Source organism: Arvicola amphibius, chromosome 4 (assembly GCF_903992535.2).
Source record: "Arvicola amphibius chromosome 4, mArvAmp1.2, whole genome shotgun sequence".
NCBI lineage: Eukaryota > Metazoa > Chordata > Mammalia > Rodentia > Cricetidae > Arvicola > Arvicola amphibius.
This window is the reverse complement of record NC_052050.1, coordinates 98,748,729-98,775,190: the sequence shown is the minus strand read 5'-3', so window position 1 is coordinate 98,775,190 and position 26,462 is coordinate 98,748,729. Positions and strand designations below refer to the sequence as shown.

Below are 26,462 nucleotides of genomic sequence, written 5' to 3'. Positions count from 1 at the left end.
CAGTTTACAACAAGCATTAGTCAGGTGCATTGGCACACACCCAGTACTCACGGCCCAGGAAGCTGAGGCAGGAGGCTTAAGAGTTCAAAGCTAGCCTGGGCTACATAGGGAGACCATTACAGAAACAATGAGTTATTTTGTTTCTTATGTGCTCACAGCCCTTTTGCCCTCTTTCCTCAGAATGTAACTGGAAGACTCATGGTGGGTCTTAGATGGTGGAACCAGATAGATGAGGACGGAAAAAGCCACTGGATATTTGAAGCCAGAAAGGTGCGTTCTGAGCCAAGACAAACAAGAACTGGGGTAAGGCTGTGTGAAGTTTACACAGGTTTCCTGAGTTGTGCGTGTGCCAGACCAGACCCTGCCCTACCCAAATCCTCTGCAGAACTCAAACGGCAACAGTATGCAGTAAAACTCACATGGCAACAGTATGCAGTAAACAAGCAGAAACAAGTTGTTGCTTGAGAAAGCACAGCGGCTGTCCCCCAACAGGCCTCTCCAAACCACATGGCCGCCACTGAAGCAGAGGCACGCATCTTCTGGCTCGGCCTCATCATCTGCCCCGTGGTCTGGACCGTGTTCTTCTTCAGCACCTTGTTCTCCTTGAAGCTCAAGTGGCTGGTAAGATGCACCCTGACCCCCTGCTGCTGTGACAAACCAGGGGCTGGAAGGGTCTGACTCAGCGGTCACTCTAACAGCTAGATGGAGACGACCACACAATGGACACGGTCACCATTTGAAGGGTATATTCTGGCTGCTGTCATTTTTGCATTTATATAAGCAACACGACCAATCAGGATTTTTAGAAGAGATTTTGTGATTGTGTGTATGTGACTGCGTGTGGTATGTGCAGCAAATGCAGATGTCCTTGGAGGCCTGAAGAGGGCCTGGGTTCCCCTGGAGCTGCAAGTTGTTGTAAGCTTCCGGCTGGAGTGCTGGGCACCAAACCCAAGTCCTCTGTGAGAACAGTAGGTTCTCTGAGTCGATAAGCCAGCTCTCCAGCCCACTTTAGAATTTTCATCACCCCCACTCAGAGAGTATCTACACTTGGTAGATATTGCCCTCTGTGCCATTTCCCGCCCCTGGCACCCACCGTCCTAGATAGACTTGCCTGTGAGATCACACAACATTTGTTCTTTTCCAAAATGGCATCTTTGACTTAGCACACGTTCAGGTCCAACCATAGTCTAGTGTATATCAGTACACCATTTCTTTGCATGGTTAAATACTATTCCATGGTATGACTATACCACATTCAGTTTCATTCATTAGCAGATAGGGAATAATGCTGATATGAAATTATTTGTTTCTGAGGTACCGAGGAGGGAACCCGGGGCTGTGTACATGCTAGGCAAGTGCTCCATTGAGCTACATCCTCAGCCCCCAGGAAGGAGATTTATTAAAAAGTATGGTATCCGTTAACAGACCATCTTTTTTGGGTGGGAAGGCTGACAGTACTCAGGTTTTATTTGGGAGGGCTGTCCATTCAACAGGGACACAGAACACAGTAGAAGCAACTACTGTGGGCTTCACAGTTCGGCTTCTGCCTCCACCTCAGCAGCTTCTGTCTCTAAGCTTGTCTCCTCTGTGTGAACCACAGAGGTTCCAGCCTCTGGGTTGCTTAGGTGTCCGTGAGTGTTTGGGGCAATCCACAAAGTCCCACTCAGTCTGCACCCTCAGAAGGCTTCCCTTTCCTTTGCCCAATGCAGGCTCTCGTGATTGCTGGGATTTCCCTCCAAGGTGCCAACCTCTACGGCTACATCCTTTGTAAGATGGGGGGCGAGGGTGACATCAGCACAGTTGCAGCCAGCTTTCTGTCCCAGACAGTGTTCCAGACGGTGAGTGGCCACATTCCTCCCTGGATCCTTTCTCCCAGATGCTCATAGCAAAGGGCACTTGTTGGCAACTTCAGTTCCTAACAGCCTTCCTACCAGCCGGCTAACCATTATTTTCTATCGTGTATATCTAGAATCTACCATGTTGACTATTTCCAGTGTATAGTTTTAACTGGGCATGATGGTGCACACCTTTAATCATAGTACTCTGGAAACAGAGGCAGGTGGATCTCTGACTTTGGGGCCAGTCTAGTCTACATGAGTTCCAGCACAGCCAGGGCTAAATAGTGAGATCCTGTCTCAACAGGTAAGTAAACAAATAAAAAGCACATTAGGTTAATTAGTTCTAGGGACAGCACTGTGCAGATGCCAGTCTAGCTCCACTCTTCTCACCTCCAACAGTAGCCCTGTCCTTTAGACACCAGTTCCCCATCGTCCCCAGCTGCTGGCACCCATCATCCTGTCTGTAAGGGATTGACAGCTTCTATCAGCAGAGTCAGGGTTTGACACTTTGTAGTTTTAAGTGATATTTAAAACTTCAGAATTGGGGGCTATAGAGATGGCTCAGTTCAGAGCACTAAGTTTTTGCTGAGGACCCAGACTGGGTTCCCAGCACACACATTAACAATATGCATACGTTCATTAAGGAAAAACACTCACACCCATACCCATAAAATTAAATAAAGCAAAACCTACAGAATTGGCCAGGGAGATGGCTCGGTGGATGAAAGAACTGAATGTGTAGACATGACAACCTAAATTCAATCCCAAGAATCCTCAGAAGCCAGATGTGGTGGTGTGCATCTATAACCATGGGGTCAGATGAAAAGGAGATACAGGAGGTCATGGGCAACTAGCCTGGAGTACACACTGCAGACAGGTGAGAGACCCTGACTCACAAACAAGGCGGACAGAGAAAACTCCACAGGTGCATCATGGAATGCGCATACCTGCACATAACTACATAACACACGCACACACCAAAACAAGACAAAAAACCACACAGAATTAAGAATGACAAAGTCTTCTGTTTTATTTTGAAGCCAGGAAATATTTCCTTTTTAAAAAATAAGTTATTTTTATTTTATGTGCATTGGTGTTTCACCTGCATGCATGTCTATGTGAGGGTGTCAGACAGTTGTGAGCTGCCATGTGGGACCTGGGAATTGAACCTAGGTCACCAGGAAAAGCAGTCAGTGCTCCCAACTGCTGAGCCATCTCTCCAGCCATGGAAATATCTCTTGAAGGGAGGGATGAGGAGTTTTTGGTCTGACAGGTTCACTGTGCAGTGGTCCAAATGCTGTTGCTGTGGCACTGGGGCCCTGGCAGTGAGCTGCTCTTTGCTGGGACAGTCACGGTTCTTCTTGTCTTGCAGGCTTCCCCAGGGGACTTTGAGAAGCCTAGGCCTGAAGGACTGGACATTCACCAGCGTTAGGTGAGGCACGCAGCTCCGGAGCAGCTGTGCCTGAGGTCTTGGCACTCTCCCAGTCCTCCATGCTGACCTGAGCAGGTCCAAGATGGAGTGCCCAAGTTTAGGGCCTGCTCAGAACCATCGACCTTCAGAAAGGTCACATCTTTCCCACAGGGACCCCAGCACATTCCAAGAGTATGTGTGTAAAGGGGAAGGAGGAGGACAGGAAGGACAGGGGAGGGGGCTGCCACCTTCCACTGTCACACCACAATGGTGTAGAAATTGGAATAACTTCCCTCAGCAGCTCTCAGTTCCTATGTCTTAGTCTCAGGTCATGAGGACAGTCACATCAGTCTCTCAAAAGCACTAGGAAACAGTTTGCCTGGGACCCTAAAGATTACTGATGTCCTGAGGGTACCTATTACCCTGTGGATGACTTATGGGCTTTTCTGGGGGATGTTGATGGCCCCTAGCCAAAGCATGATCCCAGGCTGGAGAACCCAGTGTGGGCTGAGACTGCTGTCACTTCCGTCCACCCAAGGGAGACACAGGTCTGCCATGAAGCCACAATCCTCCCTCTGTCCCTCCCTGGGCTTATAATCTGAGTCAAAAGCAGCTCCTGAGAGTCCTGTGACCCAGATTGCCCGTCCGGTGGACTCCAGAGAGTTCAGGGAGAGTCCGGGTTCAAGGAGAGTTTTATTTTGCGATGAGTGCGTCTGTATGCAGAGCACCTGTACCTCTGGCCTGGAGGAAACGGGCAGACAGGTGATCAAAGTGTCCTAAGGAAGTGACTTCAAATCCTGTCTGTGACCAGATGTGGCTGGACCTGTGCCTGCAGGTTCTGTGGCTAGGAGCAGGTGGCATTGGCTCTGTCCCCTTCAGGAACTGATGAGGTTCTCATTATGTGACTGACGAGAACTACAAAACTCTTGGATCCCTAGAAAACAAGTGAGTGGTGAGCTCTCCTGTCACCTCTGCAGGACCCAGGATTTCAATCCGCTTTACTGGCCTTTATGGCTTGTATTTCCCACGCTATGAACTTCACACCCTCCCTGTTTCTCAAACTAAGAATTAGCTCACAACATAAACACACAGGAGGAGTCTCCTGAGGAGCTATGCTGATCATTCAGGTCACCAGCACCCCTGCTGTTGCCAGTAACCTGCCCACTTCACTCCTCTAGGTGACTTGCTGTCAGCAGATGTCCCAAACACTTACTTTGAATTATACTTTTGTAGGCTGCTGTGGCTGGTGACTCTGGGGCTTCAATGAAAAAAGACTGGCCTTTGTCACAGCTCTTACCTTAAAGAGACAGAGAAAATGAGACCCTTGTGAAAGCCTCACTCTTTATGCTGGCTGTGGCATGGCTGCCTGGGCGCCCCACCCATGGAGAGCAACGCTGGGGAACACAACAGAGGCCTCAGCTGGTCCCCACCCCCAGAAACCCTGCTTCTACTTTGTTGTTGCATGTGGCAAATGCAGATTCCAGGTCCAAAGAACTGTCTCTGCTGCTCTGGCTGGGCCCAGTTGTCTGCATTAGAGATCCACTAACTAGCAATCCAGGAAAATGAGAATACAGGGAAGGGAATGAGGGCTTTCAATAGAGACAGCGAGCCTGTGTGCAAAACCACAAGGACTAAGAAGAAAATGCTGGCAGTGTGAATGGAGCACCTCTCCAGAAACACACGTTACCGTGACAGGCCCCACAGTGCACACACCCTGCCCTCTGCTTTCTCCCCATATCATCTCATCTTTATGATCACCCACACTGGGGTGCATCAGTTGGCTAGTCCTTCCCATGTATATGCAGGCAGGCATGTGTGCATGCACACACACACACCATTCCAGGACCATATGTAACCCAAGGGAGACACGGCTCTTTGGTTGTGAACCTCCCTTGTGCCCAGGTTCCCATGCTGCTACCTGGCATACACCAGGCCCTGCTCAAACAGCCCAGTCCCATCTTCCCTGACAGGAAAGGCAACTCCCACACTTGGGTGCACAGCCACCTGCAGCTGAGCCCAATCTGGTCCGGCTCCGCCCTCTCAGACTCAGGCACCCCGCACTGCTCCACTGACAGGCACACACCACTCAGACAAGACAACTCTGACCTTGACCTTGGGGAAGCTGAGCCCCTGCCCATCTCCTCTTGCCCACACAGCTGATATCGTGGGTGAGCCTGGGATGGACAGGTGTACACCTCTTCCTCAGTTCTCAGTGTGCAAACATCAGGATCCTACAGTATCCAACATGGTCCCCAATAGCATGTCAGTGCTCACTGAAGTGGCACAGGGAAGGCTGTCTCAGTGCTTGCTAGTGACCAAAGGGCCCTGCAGTGCTAGGGGCACGTGGCTGGGATTTCATGGAGGCGGATCTGAGGAGCCTGCCCCAGGCCTCACTGCTTCTCTTCTGCGGGTCCAGCTCTGACCCACCGCTCTTGCTCCTGCAAACCACACTTCAAGCTGCTAAGACGACTGCACAAGCAGCATGGGTCCAGACTCACCTATGAGTGGATCCAGCGGCACTTTGCCCAGGAGAGGGATCTGCAGATCCTGGCACATGGCCTCTGCACCCCCGGTTGTGGGAGGGAAGATCTGAGACTCTTTCTGTGAGGCAGAAAGAGGACGAAGTGTTATTCTGCTTCTGTTTCTTAGGACACACTAGTTTTCAGACGTAAAACAGTGGTTTATTTTGGATGTGAAACTCAGGCAGACGAGGGCTTGATGGAGACCCCTCCCTTCCTGACACTGCAGGAAAAGCAGAAACCTAGAGACCAACCCTGCTGTTTCCCTACTAGGTCAAGGGTATGCAGCGGGCCTGCCCCTGGGACCCTCACCTTGCATTTGGGGCAGATGAAGCCACTCATGTTCTCCACCACACCGATAATGGGCAGCTTCACCTTGTGGCAGAAGCTGATTTCTTTCCGGACATCCTGGAGGGCCACCTCCTGGCAAAGTTCACAGAGAAGTTATCCCATGGCCTCAGGGCACTGAAAGACACGTGTGTGGTCCAGGGGATGGCCAGGATGCTGTAGGTACACCACCAGAGTGCGGGGGAGCATAACCATGGCTTGGTGCTCACTCACCTGAGGGGTGGTGAGGATCACGGCCCCATCAATGTGTGCCGCAGCCAGATACTGGACGACAGAGAGGTGTTCATCAGATGTGCCGGGTGGAGTGTCTACGATGAGGTAGTCAATATCTCCCCAGTCTACATCTCGGAGGAACTGCTTGATCATGCCTGGAAGGGAGCAGGGCTGGGTGTATGCACACATCCCCAGCAGTACCTATCAGTCTGCACGAGCATTCCTACACACCATAGCAGGGGCCCTCAACAGTGATCCTATTGTCCCCAGGCAGCAGGAGGTGAGCTCTGAGGACATGTTGGATGACCATGATGAAGTCAGGGGCGCTACTATCATCATGTATGGCACAGATACGTTGCCCCAACAGACTCATGTGTCAATAGTGAGAGAAGGTGCTTGTTCCCAGCCATGCTTTCTGCATGACCTTGTTTCCCCCACACTGATCCACCAAGGGTTTTCTTCACATTTCCCTCCTTGACACAAACCAGCCACATGATACCACACTACAAATAACTTCAGGGTCCTGCAAGTCTCAAGAGCAGAAAAACTCGTGGTAGGCACTAAAATGTCTACACTGAAAGCTGGTACTTCTCATACCAGATCAGAGCACTCACATGTAGATGTCCTGAGTGCCATCCCCACTATCAAAGTAATAGCATCAAACACCACAAAGCCCATGCATCAGGTGCTGCAGTCTCCCTGGTAGTCTGGCTATAGACAGAACCAAGAATTTGAGCCAGAAGAGCAGAGTGACACACCATTTTTTTTTGGTCCCCTCCAGATGACAGCATCGTCAGGGCTGCTGAGCAGGAAACCCACAGACATCACCCCCAGGTTGTCCTCCACATACTGCAGCGGAATGGAGATAATGGGAAGAAACGTTTGCTTATGGGGAACAAGAGCACAACACATCTATATAAACCATATGTGGGTACTTCCCAGGGAATTTGGTTGAAAAGAACAAAGAATAAAGGTGTCATGTGCCTCACACCTACACTTGCCCTTTGCAGCCTAGGTGGCCATGGTGAGATCCACATGAGGCCATGTGTGGCCTGTGTCTCAATGACAGGCCAGTGAAGCCAAAACAACACCATCTCCTCAGGTGTCTAACTGAATGAGTAGAGACCTCACAATCTGGTCTTGGAGGTGAGGTTTGACTGGGACACACTGTCATTCAGTGCACAATACCACTTGGGAGTCATGGAACCAGAGGCAACGGTCCATCGGGCCCATTACAGACAAGGTCCACCAGTCCTTGATCTTACCTGCATGCTTGGAAAACAGCCTCAGTAAACATGCAAGTTGAGCAATATTTTGCCAACCCCATCTCCATCAGCTCATCAGATATACCTCACTCACACAACCCGCCTCCCCAGGATGGCTAACTCACCACTGGAGACCAGCCGGAGCCACTCTGGTGAACCTGTGGGAACATGGCAGTCATTCTTATCGCTACACTCTGGTCCAAAGAGGATGGTTTCACACAGTGAGTCACCACCCTGTACTCCACAACTCAATAAAAAAGGTTTTGTAATTACATTTATTTGGTGTGTGTGTGTGCTTGTGTTTCATAACTGCACATGCAGAGGTCAAAGGGCAACCTTCAAGAATCTTGTTCCAGTATGTGGATCCCAGGAATAGAATTCAGTCATCAGGTTTGGCAACAGGCACTTTTACCTGCTGGCTGCTCGGTTAGCTCTTAATGGAGAGTTGAGAGATGAAGACCTTATTTGACACAAACCCTCTCTCCCTGTCCTTGTCAAGGAACCAAAACTATCCAAGTTCAGGCACAACTCTGAGGTATTAGTAAGAACGAGAGAAGCTGGCCAGCTGCTGCTTCTGCAGGTACATGTAAGGCAGCCAGGTCACTTTGTACAGAAGAGACTCTACTACCTGTGACCTTTAGTGACACAGTTTGATTCAAGGCTACCCTAAGGGGGCTGCAGTGATGGCTCAGCAGTTAAAAGCACTGGCTAGGATTCCAAAGACCCTGGGTTCAGTTCCCAGCACCCAAATGTTGGCTCACATCTGTCTGTGAGTCCAGTTCCTGGCAATCTGACAGCCTCTTCTGGACTCTTTGGACAATGTGATCATGTGATGTACAGACATACATGCAGGCAAAAGACCCACACACATAAAATGAAATACAATTTTTAAAGCTGCCTTTAGGGCAGGCATAGTGGTGCACACCTTTAATCCTAGGACTGAGGAGGTAGTGGCAAGTGGATCTTTGTGAGTTCCAGGTCAGCTAGGGCTACCCAGTGAGAGTTTAAAAGAAAATCAACCAACCAAATAAACAAGCAAACAGAAAACCTGGCCCTGACTCCAGAATGCTATCCGCAGAGGGCAAGGGCCCAGAGTCACCAGGAAGTCCCATGGGGCTACTTCTAGACCTGGACCCCCAGGGCTGAACTCTGCCCTATTTAATATGAAACTAGAACGTAAGCAACTTCCACCTCCACATCAGACTATGCATCTCCTCTTTCCGTTTTCCAGACAGGGTCTTGCCACACCCCTGGCCCCATAAACCAAGTGATCCCTCTGACTCACCCTCCCAAGTAACTGGACTACATCTGTAGCACCATGCCTGGCTGGATTCTACTTCATAAGTCATGCTTGCACTCTAAGTAGCCCCAGGTTGGGATGTGTGCTGTGCAAGGGCTCACTGATTAGGGGAGACTCCTGCTTTTACTTCAGCGTGGCTGACACGGCACATACCCAGTCTTCAGATGCACAGCCAAGGCCTTGGCAACGCGACCAAGCCTAGCCTGGGTAAGCTTCCTATTTACTGAGGCTGAAGGCTCCTGCTCTTGCCCCTCTAGCTCTCCACACTGGGAAGCCCTCCACTCTCCTGCTTTAGCCTCCTGTCCTCTGCCCTCCCCCATGTGGATTTTTTGCCTTGCTTGACACTGTATGTCTAGAATAGAGAACCTGTAGTTAAGGCCCTGGCCCAGCTTCTACACACCACCAGGGGTCCTTCCGGGACAAGGGCAGTAACAGACACCACTACCGGCATGTTTCTCACCAATCCCGCAATCAGGGTCTGAGCTACCAAGAGGAGACCATGGCTCTGAGAGATTCTCTAGCTTCCAGAGTGGACCCAAGCAAACACTAGCCCCGAGTTCCTGCTCAGAGCTGAATTTCCACCTCTCTTTCTGCCTCCTGCTTGTTGCTTCCTTCCCACACCATGAAAGGGTCAAAAACCAAGGCTTCTCATATATGTGGATGTACTTTGTATGTAATCCCAAACCCCCAAATCCACAGCTACTGAGGAAGAACAGAGGGGCTAGTACACATGCTTGCCCAAAGAGAATCAGTTCTCTAACAGCCATCACCTGCTCTCCTTCTAAGCCCATGATCTTGGGAATTGACGGCCCACAGATATCGATGTCCAGAAGGGCGACCTGGGAATGAGAAGAGACAGCATCACTGGCTGCTTAGACCCTGGAGATATGTATACCAAGACAGGACACAGACATGGACGACACTCCAAAACAGACGGCTGAGTGCCCACTCTCTCATGGGAAAGGTATAACGTGGCCTTCCAGGCCACTGATGCAGTATAACTCCTAGGGTAAGGCATCCATGCAGTCCCCAGTGTGAAACAGGGTGATCCCACAGCAGGTCATTAAGCCACTCAGATGACGCTGAGATTCAGAGAGGTCTGGGGACTTGTTCAATGAGTAAGGGACAGAGAGACTGAACAGAGTCAAAGTTTCCGATGGCAGTGCTCTTCCCGTGACACTCTCAGGCCTAAAGAAGATGAGAGGACTGAGTGGATTCTGGCTGATCTCTAGGCAAGCCCCATTTTCCTGGGACCAAGCAGAAAACAAGCTTTCAAAAGAGCCTTAAAATGAGAAAAGAGATCCCGGAGAGATAGCTCGGACACTGAGAGAAGAGCTGCTCTTCAACAGAGCCCGATTCATAGCATCCACGCCGAGGGGCTCCAGTTTCAGGGAGATCTGGAGTCCCCTTCTGGCCTCCACAGGTACTGCACTCCGCACACACTTCCAAATAAATCCTTTTAATTTTGTGTGGGTATCTTGCCTTTGTGTATGTCTGTACACCACATGCATGCCTGGTCCATGCAGGCCAAAGAGGGCATCAGATCCCCTGGGGCTGGAGTTACAGACGGTTGTGAGTTGTCATATGGGAGATGAGAATTGAACCCAAGGCTCTCCAAGAAGGCAGTCAGTTCCCAAAACCCATACTGGGCAGCCTGTAACTCCAGTTCCAAGGCTATCTAACACATTTTTCTGGCCTCTCTAGGCACATGCACACATGGCACTGACACAGATACACATACACACAAATAAAATCTTTAAAAAATATGAAAGGAATCTGGGAAGTTCTTGTTGGGGACTTAGGGAGTCTCAGAAGAGACTGTCCCTAAGTCTGACAACTGGCCTGTGGCATCACTGGCTGACCCTGTGAAGGGCAGCCGTTCATCTTGAGAACTGGTGGTCTGGGAACTTTGGAACTTGCCCTGTGCTCGCTTCTTTCTTCCAGCTCCAGTCCCACTTCCTCTACAGCTGGCTAACTGTGGTACTGGTGATGAAGAGAACCTCACCACTAAGATCCCTGCCCAAAAGTGCAGCAGAGGAACATCTGCACCGAGGATGGGACCTGGGTGTGTGCCATGAGAGAGGACATGGAAAGCAGAGGCCCTCCGCCGCCCTAGCAGGTCTCCAGCTACCTGTCTCACCTGCTCCTTCTGAGGAAAGAATTGCCCCACAAGTCAAGAGAAGGAACTCAACCAAGTGACACCAGGATGCAATTCCCAGACTGACAGTCACCCCACTGTCCAGGAATGCTGTGACAAGCTCTGTACCCTGGTCTCCCTGGGGTGCTCCTTATGGTAGATGGTACCCCAGTCACCATTCCTCTCCTGCCTAGGTCAGGCTAGTGAGTGCCTGCTGAAAACCTGGTCTCTCTCCTCACTCAGGACCTCCCAGGAGTCCCTCCCACGGTAAGTGCGGAGTGGAGGTGCTGTGCAGTGTCCCCTGCACTGCCCCCCTGAAAATGTCAACTTTCTTCCCTCACAGGGTCCCGGCTCACTACACAAGGAGTTTTGCCTACCAGAGCTTCTGGCGCAGGAAATGAAGAGTCTGAGAGTCAAGGCAGCTCCGGCCGGGGAGCTACGACCTCGGGGAGGGTCTGGGGCTTCCTGACAGCTGAACTGACAGCACCGATGCTGCCACCTTTGCCCACGGGACTTTACAGGAGTTGAGCGCACGCAAGGGAAGGCAGTGTGTGATCCTAGAGGCCCCTGGCCTGGCCTACAAAGGCCCCTCCCTCATTTACATACACCTTCCTTCCTCTGCCTGGGGGCAGTGTGCGCAGCAGGCACAGAAGCACTTATGAACAGGTCAGGGCTCAACGCCACTCCTGTTGTCTTTACCCTGGGTCTTTCCCAAACAAGATGGCGAACAGCAGCTTGGGGCAGACTGGGTCGCAGAAGGCAACAAGACGGCTGGAGAAACTGCCCTGCTGATGCTCACCAGCAGCTCCATCCAGTGCTGACCACATCTACACGTGCACGGAGGGAGGCCCTGCGGCCACTGCCGTGACGCTGCCCAGAGAATGTAGGTTTTCCCACAAGCTGCCTTCAGTTTTGAGGCAGTCTCACTTTGTAGCACAGGCTGGCCTGGAACTCTTGGCAGTCCTCGCAAATGCCAAGACCACAGGTGAGCCAGCGTGCCAGATCACCATCTTTCTTAATAACTGTAACAGCATAAAGAAACCCAGCTTGCCAGTCCTGTCTCCACACTGGGCTGCAGACTGAAGTCTTGACCAGGATGTAGTAAGAACACTCGTGTGAAGGAAGGCGTGCACACACACAATGGCCTGAGAACATTTCAACAACTTGAGAGCCGAAGCCTGTCCGGCCAATACACCTCAATTCCTGTGGGCGTTAGGACCCTTTCTGCCTCTCAGACAAACACCCACCACTGTGCTCCAGCCCCAGCTACTTGTGGGAAACACAGACAATGGAATCAAAAGATTGCCCTGTACAGGTCAAGAAAACTTGACCCTTTGGTGGCAAGAGACTACCCCCAACAGAACATTTAACCTGCCCTGGACGGGAGCCAAGTGCAGTGGTGATGAGGATGCTGTGGGGCATTTCCAGAACACTCTGTGGGAGAACTGGTGCAACCTCCCACCCAGGCCTCTGTGCCCATCTCACAGAAGGGAAAATGGAGGCAGAGTGAGCACCCTTTATTAAAGCCAGCATCCAGCAAGGTACTGGGGATTTGAGTTAGTTGTCTGTTTTGAGACAGGGTCTCACTCTGTAGCCATGGCTAGCTTTGAATTAAAAATTCTCCTGCCCCAGGCTCCAAAATGGTGAGACTTACAAGTGTGTGTCACATGGGCGGTGAGGTGCCTGTCTGTACCCTTGAGATGTGGGACCTAGCACAAGGGTCATTTTTACAAGAAGCAAACAAAAAATGTTTCCTGCTTTATGGACAAAAACAAGAGTAATATTTATGTGCTTATGAATGTGACTTGCATCTAAATATGTAAATACCACTCTTAGCTCACAGGAGATGGACCAAACTACAGCTCAGGATCTGGACTTGAAGAGCACAGGAGCTTCAGAGGGGCAGGTGTAAAGGGCCTAGTGTGACAGGACCGGAATGTGACGAGCCATGTTGCCAGCTGCCTCTGGGTTAGAGGACCCAGTGAAACACCCAGAAGTGGTCAGGCAGGTCCTCATTCTCTCTGCTGGGACAAGACAGTCAGAGAGGTTGGTTCCCTGGAGACTGAGAATCACCCCCTAAAGCCATCAGGACCTCTGACACAAGCACACCTCCCAGCATAGCCCAGGGTCCCACCTGTGTGTCTCCATCCTCCGCCAGGCCGTGGGCGAGGTGGGCGCTGAACGTGCTTTTCCCAACACCACCTTTCCCAGACAGCACCAAGATTCTGTGTTTCACAGTCTTCATTTTCTCTTTGATTTCCTCCACGGCTACAAAGAAGCAGATGAGGTGATACCATTCCGCCTTGGTTCTGAGTGTCCTTCCAAAGGCTGGAAGCATCACACTCTCTAAGCCGCTTCTAAGGCTCCTTATGAGATATCAAGAAAATATGGCCACTATCAAGCCTGAAATGGTCTTGTTTCATTTATGCATTGCCTCGTCTACTAGAACATGGGTTCCCAGGAGGGTAAGGTGTTCAAACTCCCAGCTCCTGAGCACAACCTTGCAGAGAGTAAAGCCTTACAACCTAGGAGATGTTGGGGAATATTATTTTAAGATGTGTGACTTTTGTTTACGCTGCATTTGTTTAACTCTACAAAGCTGCATTACTGTGCCTGTCTAAAACACCTGATGGGCTAATAAAGAGATGAACGGCCAATAGCGAGGCAGGAGAGAGAAATGGGTGGGGCTGGCAGGCAGAGAGAAATATGAGGAGAAATCTGGAGAAAGAGAGTCTGGGAATGAAAGAGGAAGGAAGAGAATTTCTTCAGGGGCCAGTCACCCAGCCACACAGCCAGAAACAGAGTAAGAAGGAAAGAAAAGGTATAGAAGAATAGAGAAAGATAAAAGCCCCAAGGTCAAAGATAGATGGGATCATTTAGTTTAAGAAAAGCTGGCAAGAATCAAGCCAAGCTAAGGTCAGACATTCATTCCTATTTAAGTATGTGATTCATTTGGGAGCTGGGTGGCAAGCCCCCAGAGTCTAAAGAGATAACAAGCAAAAACAACCAGCAAGGGAACATCTGTCACCATTTGCAGAAATTCTTTGGATGACACAAGGAGGGACTACTAGTGGCATGTAGGATGATGCTGGATGTCTGAAGCACAGGACAGCCCCAAACGTCACCAGTGCTAAGGAGGAGAAACCCTGACAGACAGGCTCACAGTTGTATCCATCCCAACATCTCACTGTGCTTCCAACACCTCATCTTTTCCAAATCCTTAAAAAGTACATGGTGGGCTAACTACTCTTCACGATAAGGCAATCAGAAATCTTGCTCGAAGTCTGTTTGGCTTCTCCCAGCTTCCTGCTTTCGGAACCCCTTCTAGGCAGGATCTCAGTCCTCCTCGGCCTGGAGCTGGTCCACTTATCCCTGAAGGGTTTAATCTGTTTGCCCCTGCATCTCTCCCCAACTGTGGCCTCATTCTCACAGTTGCCTCACACAACGAACATTCATTTCTGCTGAGGGGTGGACTCATCTTCTCCGTACAGAGATTTGTGACAAACACATGCCAGGACGTAGCCTCGAAAGACCCCAACATTTATCCACTCTCCCTCTTGCCTGGCCTTGAGTATACTGAGGTCAGTGGCTGTCACTCAAAGCTACCGCTGACCTATATCACTTTTTTCTATCCTATCCTTCTTTAAAGTCCTATTTAGTTTCTGAATGTTGTTTTTCTGAGATAGGGTCTCATCTAAGCACAGGCTAGCCTCTAACTCGCTAGAAAATCGAGGGTGGCTTTGTTTTTCCGTATACACTGTGCCCAAATAAACTGTATCTTTTTGTTTGTTTTTATTGAGCCATATATTTTTCTCCGCGCCCCTCATCAAGAGTGACCTTGAACTCCTGACCCTCTTCTAAAAGAGAAAACATCTTAAGTGGTGATATTAACAAGCATGTGTCAACACCCTCTGCCTAATTCAGGGTCTTACTGTGTAACCCAGGCTTGCTTCTAACTTGTGGCTATTCTGCTTCTTCCCCCAGGGTGCTGGGGGAAAAGCCGGAGACACCAAGCTGACTTAAGGGCCCCGTTTGGTTCCCTGACTATCACAGTCAGACTCGGACTCCATTTCCACGACTTTCCTCCACCATTTGACCTTTAAAGCCGCCCCTCGCTCCTCAAGCTCCGCCTACCACGCCAAGCCCCCTGAACCACAGACAATTCCGTCTACTAGTTGCTGTCATTTATCCTTCAAGTCCCGCCCCTTCCACTTCCTGCTCCGTCGGCCTCCTCACCCGGGTCCGGTGCGGCTCCCGCGCCCGACGCACACAGCCTCTGGTTGGGGCATCCCTGGCACGAGGCTCCTCGGCCCGCCTGGGCGCTGTCGGCTCCGGGGCAGCCTGCGCGGGGACAAGGGCACATTCAGAGCGGCTCGGTCCCAGCGGCCCGCCACCCACGCGTCCCGCGCCAGCTCACCGTGGGGCGCCTCCTCCATGCTGCCACTCTTGCCGGGGCTGCGCTCGCCGGAAGTCCAGGAGCGTGCTTCCGCCTCGCGGGTCCAATCTGACCCTTCGGTCGCGTGAACTGTCTCGCCAGACTGGGACTGCGCATGCGCAAGTGGGTGGGGCTCCGATTTCGTTTTCCTCCAAAGCTGAGCTGAGATGGTAAGGCGTCTGAGCAGGTGAGGTGGCTCTACGAGTAAAGATGCTTGTAGAGCAAGTCTGACGGCCTGCATTCGACTCCCAGTACTCACGTGGTGGAAAGGGAATGGGCACTTGAAAGCAGTCCTCTGACAAATGCACAAAAATAAGTTTTTTTAAAAAAAATATATGACTTCTGTCAAAGAATCTTACGCTCCATGACCTCGGTGTTGAGGCTAGTAAAAGTACAATCTGTAAATCTTTAAAAAAAAAAAAAAAGGCTGGATCGATGGCTCCGAGGTTAAGAACACTGGTTGCTCGTCCAGAGTACAATTCCCAACAATTGCATGGTGGCTCACAGCCATCTATAAATGAGATCTGGTGCCCTCTTCTGGCGTACAGGTAGAATACTGTATACATAATCTTTAAAACAAACAAAAACCACTATAATTATGTCTCGATATTTATTTTTAAATAATCTGCCCTTCTTAGATTCCCTTGCAGGCAGGCTGGGACTGTGGCTCAATCGACAGAGTGCTTAATCTAGCATGTTTGAGAGCCTTTATTCTGTCTCCAGCACTATAAAAACAAAACACTTCCTCCTCCCCCTCCTCTTTCTCTCTTTTGTAGCCCAGGCTGACTTTGAGTTAAAGATTTTCTTGCCACTCTTGGTTAAGAGGTGAGATTTTATTTACAAAGCAGTATAGCGCAGTGGTAGAGTACCTGTCTAGCAAGTGAGAAGCCATAAATTCAATCCTTAGCAGGGCAAGGTCTCCTCGATCCTCCTGCCTCTACTAGCTGCTGGGGTTACAGATGTGCACCACCACTCCTGGCTCCTAGGCTAAAAAAAAAATAAAAAATAAAAAGACACTCTTAAAACCTCTATGCTATTAATAATAATTTGTTCAGTGTTTTGTTACTTTCCCTTCAGTGGAACCTCTTCCTGTGTCCTTTGGTTGCTAACCCCAGTTTCTGGGAGCTTTTCCTAGCTTTCTCTCACGCCCATGTTCCCACTGCTTTTGCTGCAGTCCTCTCTCTGGGAGCCTGGCTGCTTCACAGCCATGGGTGCCCATGGGGGCACTACTATATGCAGTTTGGGCACAAGGTAGTTGTTGTTTTAGTTGAGGGATTCTAAACTCTTTTTCATTTATTTTTGAAGTTATAATTGTTATCATTTTGCTGACAGCACTCCCTTCCCGCCAAGGCAAGCTGATCTCGGGCTTTCTCTCCTCCAAACTCTCTCTCTTTGTTCATCCCTCTTCTGAAGAGATAACCACTGCCTCTCTCCCTTCTCCCCTCCCCTCCATAACCCTTAAATAAGCACTTTACCCGAGCTCTCTCCATAGGGTGTGTCTATCTCCCACCTGCCAGGGGACCCGCCAAGGCTGCACCACTGAATGTCTTCCAATAATTACATCATTTCTCCCTTCCCTTTCCTCCCTCCAAATCTTCCCATTTATCTCTCCTTGCTGTCTATCAAAGTTATGACATCTTTTTTCATCACTATTACATATTTTATCTATATATGCATTTTGTGTGTGTATGTATGTATGTATGTATGTATGTATGTATTACACACACACACTCACAATCTGTTCCATCTGTGTGGTCGTTTGAAAGAAAATGGCCCCCAAAGGGAGTGGCACTATCAGAAGGTGTGGCCTTGTTGGAGGGAGTATGTCACTGTGGGGGTCGTGGTAGGTTCCTTTAATCCCACACTCAGGAGGCAGAAACAGGTGGATCTCTGTGAGTTCGAGGCCAGCATGGTCTACAGAGTGAGTTCCAGGACAGCCAGAACTACACAGAGAAACACTACACAGAAAAACAAAAAATAGAGTAAAAACACAACAAATCATTCCCAGTGCCTTCTTGACTCAGCTGCATGACATTTAAAAAAAAAATGTCTGTGGGGTGTAGGGTAAAAGGAACAACTGGAGCAGGAAACTAACCAATCACTGAGCACCCTGACTCTGAACCCAGAGCCAGTGAAAGAAACACACCCTGGACCTGAGACTAGGGGCCAGGGAAAGAAAAATCTTTATCCCTGAACCCAGGGCCAAAGAAATATGCCCTGACTTTGAAACCAGTGCCAAAGAAACACACTTTGTCCCTAGAATCAGAGTCAGTGAAAGAAACATGCCCTGGTTCTAAGATTAGAGTCAAAAACTAAAAAGAACCAGTGAATGAAACACAGTTTGGCCATGAAGTCAGAGCCATCTCTGTCCCTGACCAACTAAACTAACCAATCCCTGAGCAGGGAAAACTAACCAATCCCTTTTCTCCCTGGGAAAATTCCACCCCTAAGAAGCCCTATATAAGCCTCTCTGCCTATTTCACTAGAGGCTGCTGTCTATCCATTTATCCCTCCCTGGTAGAGGCAGCCAACTCTCCTGGACTCCTCCTTCCCAAATAAATCTTTCTCAAGAGTCTTGGGTGACTATCTTCTTTTCCCTGTGCAGAACAGAAGAACCTGGCTGGGACGACTCTTAGGGGACTGAGCTAAAAAAAAAAAAAAAAAAAAAAAAAAAAAAAAAAAAAAAAAAAAACCTTGTTGAGGCATCCCCTTAGGGAGGCTGAGCGAGGTGGAGCAGAACAGAACGGAAGAACTTTACTTGGCCACTCCCAAAGGGTGGCTGAGCTAGGAAGTAACTTTTTGCTGGAGCAGGAGCCGGGTCTGCAGCTGCTGCTACATTTCTGCAGGGGCTTCCTTTTTAGCGAAAGAAGTAACATCTTGGACTGGAGAAGTAAGGAGCACTGCTAGGATGTTCCCTTAGAACAGAGCAGAGCTCAGCTGTAACCGCTCTCCTCTCCGGGAGAAGAGCAGGATTGCTATATCCTGCGGGGAGATCATCCCCCACTGCAAGTCAGCTCCAGGTAGCCTGGCCTCCCCGTAAGTCAGGACACCTTCCCTCCAGGGCTTAACTGTCGTACTATTGCGGCTCCACCCCTGCAGGGCTGGCTGTCCTATTGCAGCTCCACCCCTGCAGATCTGGTTGTCCCCATAAGTCAGGATATCTCCGCAACTCTGCAGCTGTAACACATTTTGCTTTCTGCTGCCATGTCTGATCCCATGCTTTCTTATCTTCGTGCTGTTGGTTGCTTTATTCTTTAACTCTTGTTTGCTGTATACTTAGTAAATTCACTCAAAACCAAAGGCATAGCTGTCTCGGATCATTCTCTGCATGGGACAAGTGAGAGACCGGGGCTTCTCAAAATGAACAACAGGCACCAGTAGGGACAGATAGGAGGCCAGAGAGGAACTCATCTGTCATCAAGGGAAGTGACAAGACCTCAGGATTCCAACCACATCTGACATAGGCTGTGAGCTCTTAATTCTGCTTTATTGCAGAGCAAGTAGCAAACTGTCCTCCCTTTTACTACAAGACTTGAAAAAGTTCAGTGGATTGTTACACAGCAGGTTCTTCTGGAACTCTCCAGACCATGGGATGATTTTCACTCCGCCACACTGCAGAGCCCAGACACAGGACCCCTTGGGTTGTTCCTCACTGATGTCCCTGGGCACCGGACCAGCAGGCTCTGCCTAACTGGCTGTTTTCAGTAAAGTCAAAGGACATATCATGTTCCATACAATTCAACAATCAGCAAATCCTCTTCTCTCTCCTTTCCTTCCTAGAAGGCTGGAAAAGTGTGATACACTAGAAAGTAGCAGAAAATAAAGTTTTCTCTTCCCACTGAACACCTGTGTCATCCGAGATGGAATTTTCCATTCTTTCTTACTCAAGCAGAAGGGCAGACAGAACCTAGGGTTCCAAGCAGATACCCAGTTGTACAAGTCAAAAAAAAGTAAGTGGAGGAGCTAAGTCCATGTCTTACTGCTATAGGAGGCTGCTTGTTTGTTCCCAGCTACTCAGCCCCAAAATAATCATATTATTTTGCAATACTGTTTGGCCAATAGCTTAAGCATATTTCTGACTAAATCTTATATTTAATTTAACCCATCTCTATTAATCTGTGTATCACCACGTTGCTGTGGCTAACCCAATAAAGTTCATTCAGCATCTGTCTCTGGTGGGGCTCCATGGCTTCTCTCTGACTCTACCTCCTTTCTCCCAGCATTCAATTTAGTTTCCCCTGCCTAGTTCTGTTCTACCCTATCAGGCCAAGCCAGTTTCTTTATTAACCAGTGGTATTCACAGCATACAGAGGAAATCCCACATCATCTTACTCTATCAGGCAGGGCAGAGCTCTCTCTCTCTCTCTCTCTCTCTCTCTCTCTCTCTCTCTCTCTCTCTCTGTGTGTGTGTGTGTGTGTGTGTGTGTGTGTGTGTGTTTAGGCCTGAGGTCTACATCAGGTGCTGTCACTCACATTCCACCTTTTTTTATTTTAAGGTTTTGCGTTCCTTTATTTGGTGTGTGTTGCATATTCAGAGCACAGCGCTCAGAAATGAATGCTCTTCTTCCTCCACGACTCTCAGGATTGAATTCAGGCTGTCAGGTTTGGTGGCAGGCACCCATACTCTGAGCCACAGACTCTTAAGCTGCGTCCTGCTCCTGGACGCCTTATCCCTGAAAATGGCAATCCTGTATTAGGATGGCAAGCCAATTGTCGATCTGAGCATCAGCCAATTTCCGTTTCTCTGAAGTAGCTGTCACCAGGTGCTATGTAGCAAATTAACCTGATACGTACTTTCGTTTGGAGAGAGGCTCTCTCAGATCCTTGACTCAACATGCAGTCAAGGATGACCTTAAAACCCTGATCCTCCTGCCTCCACCATCCCAATGCTGGGATACAGACATGTACAACCACATCTGGTTGTGGTGCTGGGGATTGAATCCAGGGCTTTCTGAATGCTAGGCAAGCACTCTTCCTCTGAGCTATGCCCCAGCCTTATGTTTTGAAATTGCTAAGGCCTTCATTTGTGTTCAAAGTTTTAGAAGACCTGGGTCTACCATCTGTAGGCAGGGCTTCCCCACCCAGCTAGACACTCCAGTCCCTTGGGTAATAGTGCAAGTCCTCTGCTAAGCCCTGAGTCTTCCTCCTGGATAACCTGTCAGCCAGAGTCTTGGGGTAGGGTCTGTGCATAACCACAACACTCTTAAGGGTTTGGGGCAGTGACATAGAAGACTTCGGGGTGAAGATAGGTTAAGAGGATGAGGGAAGATTATTCAGGGTTGCGGGTTCCCACTAGGTGTCAGACATATATGAAAGACTGACCCCCCCAACTCTCTAGGGCTGAATAACATAAATGACTTCCCGTCCCTAAGTCTCAGTTTTCTCATCTGCAAAATGGGAAGAATAAAAGTTTTTGCTTTGGAAGTCAGCTGGGGATCATCAAACACGAGGGAGTTTGGCAAGATAGTTCCATGGATAAAAGTGCTTGCCACCTAGCGTGATGACCTGAGTTCTGTCCCAAGGACGTGCATGGTGGAAGAAAAGAACCACCATGTCCCCAGACATTAAGTAAATACAACTTAAGAACTTTTATTTGTATTTTTATTATTTTAAAATTTTAAAAGGAGGACTAGAGAGATGGTTCAGCAGTTAAGAGTACTGACTGCTCTTCCAGAGTGTCAGGGACCATTTTCCTAAAGGATAGATTTGTCAGGGACCACCGTCCTTACAGAGATAGCAGAGGTCATTGCCCTAAGGATGTTTACAGAGAACCCACCCCTCATCCCACTATCTTGAGAGCTATCCGTTAACGGAACCCACCCCTTACTCCAATGCTAATGGATCACATCTGTTAACAGAACCCGCCCCTTACTCCAATGTTAATGAATCACATGCTTCGGCTTACACCAGGTGCTGGCTGATGACCTTCAGTTACCCCGGCAGAGTTCCTGCCTGCCCCTACCTCCACCCCATTCAAGGGTATATAAGCTGTAACTTTCACCCCAATAAACGGAGACCTTGACAATAGAATCTTGCTTGGTCTCCTTCCTCTTCTTCAGCCCATGTCTTGCAGGTTAGCGCCCCTTCAGAGGACCCTGAATAGCTGACCTGCCAAGCAGGGGTTACACCAGAGGACCCAGTTTCAATTCCCAGCACCCACGTGGCAGCTCACAACCCTCTGTAACTCTAGTTGCAGGGGACCCAACAACCTCTTCTGGCCCCCAAGGGCAGCAGACATGCATGTGGTACACAGACATACATGCAGGTGAAACAGACACATAGAATAAAAATATATAATTTTTTTTCAAAAAGAAGAAGAAATGAAAAAGAAAGGCGAAGGAGGAGAAGAGCTGGTGTGTGGTGACTATTGCCTATAATTTGAGCCACTAGTTCAAGGTTACAGTGAAAGCCTGTCTTACAAAAAATAAAATAAAGAAGGAAGAAACTTGAAGGGATGGAAAGGAAAGGTTGCTGCTGCTGAGATAGCTCAGAAGGTAAAGGCCCTTACTATCAAACCCAAGAACTCGAATTCAATCCCCAGGACCCAGAGAGCCGGAGGAGAAATGACTCCAGCGAGTTGTTCTTTGATGTTCGTGTGTGCTCCATAGCACTGCATTCCCTGTCCTCCTCCTTCTCTCCGTGTGTATGTGTGCGTGTGTGTGTATGTGTCTCTCTGTGTATGTGTATGTGTGTATATATATGTGTGTGTATGTGTGTATGTGTGTGTGTATATATGTGTGTATGTGTGTGTGTATATATGTGTGTGTGTATGTGTGTGTGTATATATAATTTTTTTAAGGAAGAGAAGGGAAAGAATCCTGAAATCAGCCAGTAGGTGGAGATGCTCCCCAGCCTATCATCAAAGTAATCAGAAAACAGAATCAAAGTGGGTAGAGAATTTTCTATCCTTTCCTTTTGAATTTTGAAAAGAAAAAGTATCTGCTCTCAGTGTGTTAACATTTCCAGCTTCTGAGCAGACGGCACATAGCTGTGGCAGCCTTTCCCAGGTCCTGATCGGCTAGCACGGCTCGCCTTGCCACTCCGCTTTGATCTCATATTATCCCTTAGGTGCCTCCAGGACAGGTTCGTGGAGGTCAAGCTGCAGTGGTTGCTGCAGTCACTGCCCACTCTGTGCAGGTCCCTGGAAGTGCCTGCACAACGCTAAGCAACCAGGGCAGCCCAGGGTGACAGAAACCCCACCCTCTGGAAGGGTCGTCAGCCGCAGCTCTGGGAATCTGCCCCAGCTCTGGGAATCTGCCCCAGGTGCTCCGTGGAGACCACAAAGTGCCTCTTCTGTCTCTGTCCCTAGTGTCCTCCCAGGCCTGGGCTCACACTGTGCCCAAATGCACAGAATCTTTGCAGTGTATTTGTTGGGCCCCTGGCCCTTGCGAGGCACCTATCATAAGTCATAAGTGACATCTCCCCTTAAAGCAGTGGTTCTCAACCTCCTAATGCTGCTCATGCCGTGCTGACCCCAACCATACAATTCTTTTTTTTTTTTTTTTTTTTTTTTTTTGGTTTTTCGAGACAGGGTTTCTCTGCAGCTTTAGAGCCTGTCCTGGAGCTAGCTCTTGTAGACCAGGCTGGTCTCGAACTCACAGAGATCCGCCTGCCTCTGCCTCCCGAGTGCTGGGATTAAAGGCGTGCGCCACCACCGCCCGGCCCAACCATACAATTCTATTGCAACTTCATAACTGTCATTTTGTTACTGTTATGAATCATAATGTAAATGTCTTTGTTTTCTGGTGGTCTTAGGTGACCCCTGGGAAAGGGTTGTTAGACCCCTCAAAGGGGTCATGACCATAGGTTGAAAACAATTGCCTTAGGGGATCCCACACCGTAAATGCTGCAGACCAGCACTTGCTGGCCCATCCTATTGAGCATTCCTTGTAGTTAACCATGGAAAGGATATATTGGCAAATGTAAAATAGCACTCCACCCCAAGTGCCTAATAAATGTCATTTCCTACATCCTTGGCTGCTCATGTGCACTCCTTGTAGGGAACTGGGGAGAAAAGCACCATCAAGCTTCCAACATTCTTGCTGTATTTCAGATACTGAGTGTCCCCTAAAGCCCATGCTGAAGGCTTGGTCTCCTGGATGTCACTGTTAGAGATGGAGGTGGAGCCTAACGGAAGGTACTTAGGGACGGGGGCTGTACCTGAAGAGGGTTGCGTGCTCCTGCCGTCTTCTTCCTCTTTGATCCCCTGCTCTTGGTATAGGCAGGTATTCCTTCTCTCTCCACCCACTGGAGCCATGATGTGTGGTCTTCTTGGGGGACCATTTGTCAGGGGCCAAAAGCAATGGAATACTTAATTGTCTTCTGGCAGCTGCAGAACTGAGAGCCCAAATAAGCCTTTTATGATCCGTTCGCAGTCTCTGGTGTTTTGGTGTAGTCCCTGGAAGCTGATTGATACACCCATTGATCAGAACCACCAGGGTTAATGGTCCTCTTCTACATTCCCGGAGAGGATAAGGCCCACCCGCCAGCATCTTCTCATTCTAGGTTCAATGCAGCAGCTAAGCGTGGAGGGGGGTCCTTAGTACAACAAAATTCCCAGACAAGTGAGGGTCTCGTTTTAGATGTTTGATAGCATGCAGGATGCTAGGGATTTAATTATAACGAAAACAAGCATAGCTTCAGCCTCTTGGGCTCAAAGTCCTCCCTCCATATTTAAAATTCAAGTGCATTGAAGTATAATTTATGTATAGTGTGTGTGTGTGTGTGTAGGGAATGCATACACATGCCACAAAACTTGTGCAGAGGTCAGAGGACAACTTGCAGAAGTTGCTTCCCACTCTCCATCACATGGGTCCCAGGAACGGAAACTGGGTCGTTAAGCTTGGTGTCTTTATCCACTGAGCCACCTCACTGGCCCTGATTCAGCTTTGCTAGAATGTTCTCTGGGGTTTGACAAGTATAAACAGCTGTGTGCTCTCCTCCACGACCAGAGACAGAGCCCTTGGTCACTTCATCTCCACTTTCCCACCCTCTCCCAAATTCTTAACTCACCTTCACCCATTCGCTATGCCAGGAAGACTGATAAAGAGCCATTTTTTGCATTCCTAAAGCTGTGGGTTGTGAAACTGACTTGTCTTTGGTAACCCATTTTACTTGCCTGGAATGTCATGCAAAAGCAGTGACTGCATTAGGCTTTGCAATCTAAAAAAAAATGTTCACACTTAGGCTAGGATCACCAAGACACTTCCTGCTGGTGCAAACACTACCACTGAACACGACTCTGTGCTATGCAAGGGTCATTTTAAAATAGCTGATGTTTTAAATCAGTCACAAGTAACCCAGGCTATCCTTAAACCCATGAACCGAGAGCTTGGTAGAATGTTTGCCTAGCATGCATGAAGCCCCAGGCTCAAACTTCAGCACAAACTGTGCAGTGGTATAGGCTTGTAAGACTTGTAATGTCAACATTTAGGACAGTCACAGAGGAGAATCAGAAGTTCAAGGTCATCCTCAGACACATAGCCAGTTTGAGGCTAGCCTGGGTACACGGAACCTTGTCTCAAAACAAAACAAAACAAAACAAAACAAAAACTCATATAGCTGAGGATGGCTTTGCATTCACCTCCTTCCTGCCTCCACCTCCCAAGTGCTGAAATTGCAGGCACATGGGAAGACAGACAGCTTATGTGGCTCAGCCGATCCCAAGGGGAGAAATATGGACCACATTAGATCACTCCCCACCCCCCGCTGCTGATTCAGCTCTAGAAAGGCAGACTTTGTTGTTTCAGAATGACAGACACCTGTCATTTTTTTCAGCCCCAAACCCATGGGTTGTCAAACTGGGGAAAAGAAAAAAGAAAGAAAGAAAGAAAGAAAGAAAGAAAGAAAGAAAGAAAGAAAGAAAGAAAGAAAGAAGAAAGAAAGAAGGAAAGAAGAAAGAAAGAAGGAAAGAAAAGAAAAGAAAAACTTAAAATCTTATTTTTATTTTCTTTTACATTATGTGCATTTGTGCCTGAGGCCAGAGGACTCAGGCAGTTGTGATGTGGGTACTGGGAACTCTAAGCACACTACTCTTTATTGATTGCCTTTTTGGAGCCTGTCCTGGAACTAGCTCTTGCAGACCAGGCTGGCCTCAAACTCACAGAGATCTGCCTGCTTCTGCCTCCCGAATGCTGGGTTTAAAGGCGTGCGCCACCACCGCCAGGCTTGTTAATTGCTATTATTTGGATCATGGGGCCTCCAATTACCTGGAGAACAGGACTTAGCACAGAGACACTCTCCGTGCTTTATGACACCAGCGCTGAGTCACAGAGGTGCTGCGGCTCCTGGCTCCTGGGATGCCCTGGCTCCTAGGGCATAGTTTTCCCCGCGTGGGGCTGATGGGGAAAGATGGAGTTTCTTGGAACCACTCAGACAGCCAGTTACTGCAGCCCCAAGAAAGACTGTGGCATGCAGATGCTGCCCCCTGCTGGGCAGGGCCCTATAATACAGGAGTGCTACCAACCTTATCATTTGCCCGGTTACCGCTACCTGAATGCGTGGAAACCCAGCGTCTTCTACAAGATTGCCACCACCCAGTCATGCCCAGAGGAATGCCAAGGCGCCCGGCGTCCGCCCACCATCCTGCCCTCGCTCCGCTCGGCGCTTTTCTCTCGCTACACCCCACGCGACTGGGACCGCTCCAATGAGCTGCAGATCAGGGGCGCAGAAGCCTCACGACTCTGGGCCAGCCGGCTGACTGGCGACTCCCTGCGGATCATGCAGGATAAGGACCAGCTGACGCGCCAGATGCAAGAAGGGACCTCCCGGAACCTGGGCCAGAGGCTATCCGACATCGGCTTCTGGAAGTCGGAGTTGTGCTATGAGCTGGACAGGCTTCTGACAGAGAACAACAGCATGGACACCATCAAGAGGCGCTTGGAGTGCGCAGCCCAGGAGGTGAACTGTCCCCTGCAGGTGAGTAGGGGAAGGAGACACTGCTGCTGCCTCTGCTGTCGTTGAGTCAAGGTGACAGGCACCTTGCAGGTGGGTTGAA

The 26,462-nt window shown here is 49.3% G+C and overlaps 3 protein-coding genes across 3 annotated transcripts in view; 2 read left to right on the top strand and 1 right to left on the bottom strand.

Moving 5' to 3' along the window:
* Positions 1-4,048, top strand: part of Tvp23a (trans-golgi network vesicle protein 23 homolog A) — a 33,265-nt gene extending 29,217 nt beyond the window's left edge. Inside the window, 4 exon segments of the mRNA XM_038325708.2 lie at positions 181-270; positions 493-621; positions 1,710-1,838; positions 3,211-4,048. Coding sequence (XP_038181636.2) covers positions 181-270; positions 493-621; positions 1,710-1,838; positions 3,211-3,270 — 408 coding nt within the window. The 3' untranslated portion in view covers positions 3,271-4,048.
* A 5-nt stretch (positions 4,049-4,053) lies between these two features.
* On the bottom strand, positions 4,054-15,579 carry Nubp1 (nucleotide binding protein 1). Its single transcript, XM_038325707.1, has 11 exons — positions 15,449-15,579; positions 15,268-15,372; positions 13,166-13,299; positions 9,665-9,733; positions 7,720-7,752; positions 7,088-7,178; positions 6,330-6,484; positions 6,081-6,191; positions 5,748-5,850; positions 4,463-4,546; positions 4,054-4,183 (listed from the first exon to the last, which is right to left on the bottom strand). The coding sequence occupies exons 1-11, from the start codon at positions 15,465-15,467 to the stop codon at positions 4,125-4,127; spliced, it is 963 nt and encodes a 320-aa protein (XP_038181635.1). The 5' UTR covers positions 15,468-15,579; the 3' UTR covers positions 4,054-4,124.
* Positions 15,580-25,816: 10,237 nt separating this feature from the next.
* The window catches only part of Tekt5 (tektin 5), a 33,293-nt gene continuing 32,647 nt past the window's right edge, over positions 25,817-26,462 (top strand). The window contains exon 1 of the mRNA XM_038328963.1: positions 25,817-26,383. Within this exon, the coding sequence (XP_038184891.1) occupies positions 25,817-26,383 (567 nt within the window). The remainder of the gene's footprint in view (positions 26,384-26,462) is intronic.